This window comes from Triticum dicoccoides, chromosome 1B (genome assembly GCF_002162155.2).
Source record: "Triticum dicoccoides isolate Atlit2015 ecotype Zavitan chromosome 1B, WEW_v2.0, whole genome shotgun sequence".
NCBI lineage: Eukaryota > Viridiplantae > Streptophyta > Magnoliopsida > Poales > Poaceae > Triticum > Triticum dicoccoides.
The window spans coordinates 135,185,317-135,192,868 of record NC_041381.1 but is presented as its reverse complement, the minus strand read 5'-3'; the positions used below and the strand labels follow the sequence as shown (position 1 = coordinate 135,192,868).

General features: G+C 49.7%; 1 protein-coding gene across 1 annotated transcript; it reads right to left on the bottom strand.

Moving 5' to 3' along the window:
• Positions 1 to 208: 208 nt before the first annotated feature.
• Positions 209 to 1,759, bottom strand: LOC119323565 (peroxidase 5-like). The gene is made up of 2 exons (XM_037597258.1): positions 1,395 to 1,759; positions 209 to 1,312 (listed from the first exon to the last, which is right to left on the bottom strand). The coding sequence occupies exons 1-2, from the start codon at positions 1,641 to 1,643 to the stop codon at positions 545 to 547; spliced, it is 1,017 nt and encodes a 338-aa protein (XP_037453155.1). The 5' UTR covers positions 1,644 to 1,759; the 3' UTR covers positions 209 to 544.
• Positions 1,760 to 7,552: the final 5,793 nt, after the last annotated feature.

Genomic DNA, 7,552 nt, shown 5'->3' with positions numbered 1-7,552 from the left:
ATATGAGCTGTCATGAAGAAGAGAACGAGTGATCCGTTGGAATTTGGAAGTTAAAGCTTACTCAGACTTTAGATATAATAAAGTGAGGCGAACGCCTCTTTGCAGATATCAAGTACTGGTCCTTGGCTTTATTCAGCACTCAGTCCTTAAAAGTGTACACCAGGAACACATCTTAATGCACGCGAATACACAATTCCAATCTCATGAGTGACAGAATAAAACTGTTGGGGCAATTAATTCCATGACACAGTTGATCTCTTTGTACCTGCTACACAGTGCCTCTCAGTGTATGCATGCACAGTTTAGCTAGGTACCCAATAACCCAACCCAAAGTAGCCCCACAAAACGAATCAATGGAATTTGCAAGATTGTGACACCTGATCTACCCTTGTACTATGTCACAGGTTACAGTACAGCCATGAATGATCGATGCAAGTGGCACGTCGGAGATGACCTAGGTGAAATGTATGTGGTGATCATGTCATGTACAGTGGCCGGGGTACACATGTGCAGATGTCTGAATTTGGCAAGTTTGGCACTACTACTAGTTCACTCTGCTGCAGACCTTCCTGATCTCCCCGGGCGGCCCCGTGAGCACGTCGGCGTAGCCCATCTTCACCATGGCGTCCGCGAACTTCTGCGACCACAGCTTCCGGTTGGCGGCGTACTGGCCGACGAGCGCCGCCGTGTCGCTCCGGTCGAGCAGCGCCTGGTCGGAGTTGAAGAGCACCTCGTTGGTGCCGATGTTCTTGTAGTACTGGTTGTCGAGCTGGAGCGGCGTCTTGGCGTCCAGCTGCACGACGCGGTCGAGCCGCCCCGTCGCCGCCGGGCACTTGCCGGCGCGGAGGGCCTTGGCGAGCGTGTTGTTGAGCGTCGGGTCGATCTGCGGGTAGAGGCGGCTGGAGAAGGAGGAGCAGTGGGAGCGGCCGATGGAGTGGGCCCCGGAGAGCGTGACCATCTCGTCGGCGGTGAGGTTCTTGGACGCGAAGCGGGTGATGAGCTGGGTGAGGTTGAAGTTGGCGGGGGGCAGGTTGGCGAGCGCCTCGGTGGCGTTGGAGACGCGGCCGTCGAGGCGGCCGGAGGGCATGGCGAAGACTATGCCGCCCATGATGCGGGAGGCGTCGCGGGCGGCGAAGGCGACGATGTCGGCGCAGGAGACGACGCCCGGGCAGCGGCGCTCCACGACGCGCTTGGCGCGGTCGATGACGCCGAAGCCGCGGAGGCTGGGGAAGTTGGGCGCCGCCGTCTTCTCCACCGTACGGTTGCCCGGGCTGCCCGTCGGGTCGTCCAGCAGCACCGACGCGTCGCAGCCCTGCACGAAAGCACCAACGGGAATGCAGCTACATTAGCGTCGTAATTAAGCATGAGCTCGTCCGGTCGAGCGGAGCACGTACCCTGACGAAGCAGTCGTGGAAGAAGAGGCGGACGAGGCCGGGGCCGTTGCCGGCGTCCATGCGGACGGAGGCGTGGACGATGGTGGTGATGAGGCTCTCTGCGTCAGGGCACGTCGCGTCGTAGTACCCGACCTTGAGCTGCGCGTCGGCGGCAGGGACGGAGAGGATCAGGCACGCGCACACGCACGCGACGACCATCCCCAGGACAGATCCGCCATTGCCAGTACCAATACCAGTACCGCTGGCCATCTCCTCCGTACCGCTACACTGGGTATGTAGTTACTATAGCAGTCCACTGGGGCTAGCTAAGCTAGGCTAGCTCGAAGTTCGCGCTGCCGCGCGCTCTTGGTATCTGTACTAGGGGTGATCGGTAAGTGTACCAGCAGCAAGTGCAGTGGCATTTATACGTGGCCGGCCGCGTCTCCAACTAACTAGATTCGAGATAGATAGAAAATGGAAGCTAGTGAGCGGGCGACCTGCTGCATGCACTGATTAATTAGCTTGGAACGTGGCCAGTGTGTCGACCGACTGAGGTGAGGGAGACGGGAGACTGTAGGAACATGGGACCGAGCCGAAGTTGACCCGCGATCGACCGCCAATTAGGCTGGCCGGCTTCGTGCCCTGCAGCTAGCCTCCGTCCACCGCCGCTGTTCTCTTCTCCTTGGGGCGCCAAAGTGGTTGCGGTTAACATGGAGCCTGCGGTGTCCGCGCGCACTGGCGCACACCCGGATCCGTGCTGTCCCTCTCCGGGTGCCGTCTCGGCTCTGCAACCAGCCGATACGGCCGGTGCGCGCTTCATCGGCGCCACGACGGGATCGCGATACGTTTTCGAGGGATTACAATACGGCGGCGCGCAGGCGCAGCACACAGCCGACGTTGACGGAGCGAGATGCGGGGTTGCACTTACTGTGGATCGAGAGTGGGCTACGCGTGCTATGGCTAGTGGTTAGTGGAGTCGGGCAGTACTACACTATAGTAGCTAGCCTGATCCGCAACATCGGGATCGGGGATTAAATTCGTCAGCTCAGACATTGGCTGCCCCTGGGTTTTCTACTTGGTGCCAGTACTGTTGCGCTGGTAAATTATTCCGACGAGCGGGCATTTTCTTCGCACCTCGTCCGGGTTTGCATCTGAAGCTTGCCCAAGCTCGACGCTGATATCCTTTGGAAACACACGACCTGTGGGCAATACTCGGCGGCCTCCGTGTATAGGGCACAGTTTCTAGGAATGGTCCTTTCTTCCTTGAACAAAATGGTTTGGAAGGTTTGGGCCCCCCCAAAGTCAAATTTTTTGCTTGGTTGGCCCTTCAAGACAGAGTTTGGACGGCAGATAGATTGGCAAAACGTGGGTGGCCAAATTGCGATCTCTGCCCTCTTTGCAGGACGGTGCAAGAATGCGGACCTCACCTCTTCTACAAGTGCCGCTACACCCGGCGTCTTTGGTCTTTGGTCATTGAGAAATTCCTCATGCACGGGCTTGACACTTCCGCTTGGCCCCTGTTCGACTCGGTGGACGAGTGGTGGGCAAGCACCTGCGCCCATGGTACGCCGAACCGCCAAGCCAAGGCCTCCCTCACTATGCTCGTCTCATGGACGATTTGAAACGAGCGTAATGCAAGAGTGTTTAAGCATAAGAGTGCTTCACCGCCAATCTTGCTCTCCTCCATCTCTGCCGAGGCCAACCTTTGGGTCATCGCCGGCGCAAAGAAGCTAGGGTCTTTTATTTCACGCGAATAATCCGCATGCCGTGTTTGTGGGTGTCCTGTAAAAAACTCTTTTCTATCTTAATTAATGGATGAGGCAAAGCTTTTGCCTCCGTTTCAAAAAAAAAAACTCGACGCTGGGGTCACGATAGATAGGGCAGGCAAAACGGTTTTGGTGGGGAATCTGGTCACTCATAATTGAGATCCAACCCGAATCCCTACGTTTCCAGGCAAGGCACAAAAGACACTCAAATTTGTTGACATCTTTGAATTCAGTTGTTACTTTTTTTTTTGCGAGAATTTAGTTGTTACTTAAGGAAATTATATATAGACCAAGGTTTCTTTTTCCCCTTAGAAAAGCAACCAAGGTTACTTTTTTTCTTACCAATTTTTACAATTCCCTCCAATCCATATTAGTTGTGGCAACAACAGATTTCTTTTCAAATCAAAACCTCTAGATTCTGAAATGTTGTGCTTGTATTCTGCACAATTATACAATATAGGGTCTCAATGATATATCAAACACAAAAGTGGGGCGAAAAGACAATGACATGGAGAATGGTGTGCCGAAGAGTGGAGAAGGGAATAAACATGTTGATGGCCAACTAAGTGGTGTCACGGCTAACATAAAAGGGTAGGGAACGACATCATATCAACAGACTAATGTCATGTTGTTGATGGTCACAACCGTCATTGGAAAACGAAAATAGTTTTGTGTCATGAACTAGTCTGTTTTATATTTTTGTTACGCTTCATGTTTTCTATGGTGGAAGTGGACAAACCTGGTGGTCTCAACGGCGATGTACACCACCAAAATACTTCATACCAACTTGTAGCTTAAGTATTGTAGCTTAAGTATTGCAAATGAAAGGGCATGTCTATCCTCAAGTGCTTTTGGTGTTAATATCTGAAGGAAATATGCCCTAGAGGCAATAAAATTATTATTTATTTCCTTAATTCATAATAAATGTTTATTATTCATGCTAGAATTGTATTAACCTGAAACTTAGTACATGTGTGAATACATAGACAAAACCTATAGTCCCTAGTATGCCTCTACTTGACCAGCTCGTTAATCAAAGATGGTTATGTTTCCTAACCATAGACATGTGTTGTCATTTGATGAACGGGATCACATCATTAGGAGAATGATGTGATGGACATGACCCATTCGTTAGCTTAGCATTATGATCGTGTTAGTTTCATTGCTACTGCTTTCTTCATGACTTATACAAATTCCACAGACTATGAGATTATGCAACTCTAGAATACCGGTGGAACACCTTGTGTGCTACCAACGTCACAACGTAAATGGGTGATTATAAAGGCGCTCTACAGGTGTCTCTGAAGGTGTTTGTTGGGTTGGCATAGATCGAGATTAGGAGTTGTCACTCCGTGTTTCGGATAGGTATCTCTGGGCCCTCTCGGTAATACTCATCACTATAAGCCTTGCAAGCATTGTGACTAATGAGTTAGTTGCGGGATGAAGTATTACGCAACGAGTAAAGAGACAACGAGATTGAACTAGGTATTGAGATACCGACGATCGAATCTCGGGCAAGTAACATACCGATGACAAAGGGAATAACGTATGTTGTTATGTGGTTTGACCGATAAAGATCTTCGTAGAATATGTAGGAACCAATATGAGCATCCAGGTTCCACTATTGGTTATTGACCGGAGACGTGTCTCGGTCATGTCTACATAGTTCTCGAACCCGTAGGGTCCGCACGCTTAATGTTCGATGACGATTGGTATTATGAGTTTATGTGATATGTTGTACCGAAGATTGTTCGGAGTTCCGGATGTGATCACCGACATGACGAGGGTCTCGAAATGGTCGAGACATAAATGTTGATATATTGGACGACTATATTCCGACACCGGAAGTGTTCCGGATAAAAACGGAGTGCCGGGAGGTTACCGGAACCCCCCGGGGAGTGTATGGGCCTTATTGGGCCTTAGTGGAAGAGAGGAGGAGGCGGGAGGGTGGAGGGTGCGGCCCCCTCAAGCCCAATCCAAATTGGGTGGGGGCCGACCCCCCTTTCCTTCTCCCTCTCTCCTCCTTCCTTCCTCTCCTACTCCAACTAGGGAAGGGGGAATCCTACTCCCGGTGGGAGTAGGACTCCCCCAGGGCGCGCCATAGAGAGGGTCGGCCCTCCCCTCCTCCACTCCTTTATATACGTGGGAAGGGGGCACCCCATAGACACACAAGTTGATTGTTTAGTCGTGTGCGGTGCCCCCCCCCCCACAGTTACACACCTCGGTCATATCGTCGTAGTGCTTAGGCGAAGCCCTGCGCCGGTAACTTCATCATCACCGTCACCACGCCATCGTGCTGACGATACTCTCCCTTGACCTCAGCTGGATCTAGAGTTCGCGGGACGTCACCGAGCTGAACGTGTGCCAATCGCGGAGGTGCCGTACCTTCGGTGCTAGGATCAGTCAGATCGTGAAGACGTACGACTACATCAACCGAGTTGTCATAACGCTTCCGCTTTCGGTATACGAGGGTACGTATACAACACTCTGCCCTCTTGTTGCTATGCATCACCTAGTGATAGATCTTGCGTGATAGTAGGAATTTTTTTGAAATTACTGTGCTCCCCAACAGTGGCATCCGAGCCAGGTCTATGCGTAGATGTTATATGCACGACTAGAACACAAAGAGTTGTGGGAGATGATACGTCTCCAACGTATTTATAATTTTTGATTGTTCCATGCTATTATATTACCTGTTTTGGATGTTTATGGGCTTTACTTTACACTTTTATATCATTTTTGGGACTAACCTACTAACCGGAGGCCCGACCCGAATTGCTGTTTTTTTTGCCTATTTCAGTGTTTCAAAGAAAAGGAATACCAAATGGAGTCCAAACGTGATGAAACCTTCGGGAACGATCTTTTTGGAACAAATGCAAACCAGGAGACTTGGAGTGGACGCCAAGAAGCGGACGAGGCGGCCACAAGGGTGCCCGACACGCCCTGTAAGGGTGGGCGCGCCCCCCACCCTCGTGGGCCCCTTGAGCATCCACCGACCTACTTCTTCCTCCTATATATATCTACGTACGCCGAAACCATCCAGGAGCACCAAGAAAACCTAATTCCACCGCCGCAACCTTCTGTATCTGCGAGATCCCATCTTGGAGCCTTCGTCGGCGCTCCGCTGGAAGGGGAATCGACCATGGAGGGCCTCTCCATCACCACCAAGGCCTCTCCGATGAGTTGTGAGTAGTTTACCACAGACCTTCGGGCCCATAGTTATTAGCTAGATGGCTTCTTCTCTCTCTTTGATTCTCAATACAAAGTTCTCCTTCCTCTTCTTGGAGATCTATCCGATGGAACTCTTTTTGTGGTGTGTTTGTCGAGATCCGATGAATTGTGGGTTTATGATCAAGTTTATCTATGAGAAATATTTGAATCTCCTTTGAATTCTTTTATGTATGATTGGTTATCTTTGCAAGTCTCTTCGAATTATCAGCTTGGTTTTGGCCTACTAGATTGATCTTTCTTGCCATGGGAGAACTGCTTAGCTTTGGGTTCAATCTTACGGTGTCCTTTCCCAGTGACAGCAAGGGCAGCAAGGCACGTATTGTATTGTTGCCATCGAGGATAAAAAGATGGGGTTTATATAATATTGCATGAGTTTATCCCTCTACATCATGTCAACTTGCTTAATGCATTACTCTGTTCTTGTGAACTTAATACTCTAGATGCAGGCTTTTGAGGAGCCTCCTATTGGATTGATACCTTGGTTCTCAAAACTGAGGGAAATATTTACGCTACTTTGCTGCATCACCCTTTTCTCTTCAAGGGAAAAACCAACGCATGCTCAAGAGGTAGCAAGAAGGATTTCTGGCGCCGTTGCCGGGGAGGTCTTTGCTCAAGTAAAGACATACCAAGTACCCATCACAAACTCATCTCCCTCGCATTACATTATTTGCCATTTGCCTCTTGTTTTCCTCTCCCCACTTCACCCTTGTCATTTTATTCGCCCTCTCTTTTCCGTTTGCCTCTTCTTCGCTTGCCTTTTGTGTGCTCGTGTATCAATTGCTTATCCCGTTATCATGGCTAGTCCTCCTATCATCATTAACACTCCCGATCATGAAGTTCTTAATTTTAAACAAAGGGAGGGAGAAAATCTAGAAGATGCTTGGCATAGAATTTGCAATGCTCAAAATAGATCTACTAGGAAGCAATCTACTTCCGTTCTTCTTCGCAATTTTTATGTAGGCATTACTCCTTGGAATAGATACATTCTTGATACCATTACCGGAGGGAATTTTTCGGGTAGCCATACTTTTGATGATTATAATGCCATGACAGATTTGTTTGGTCTATCACCTCTTTTGGTTAACTGGAACAGTTTTGACATTAGAACATGTGATGCAAAGGCTTGAAATTATTGAAAATAAAGTTGCTGCTGTCGAGTTAATTGAAAATTTGGATAAAAAG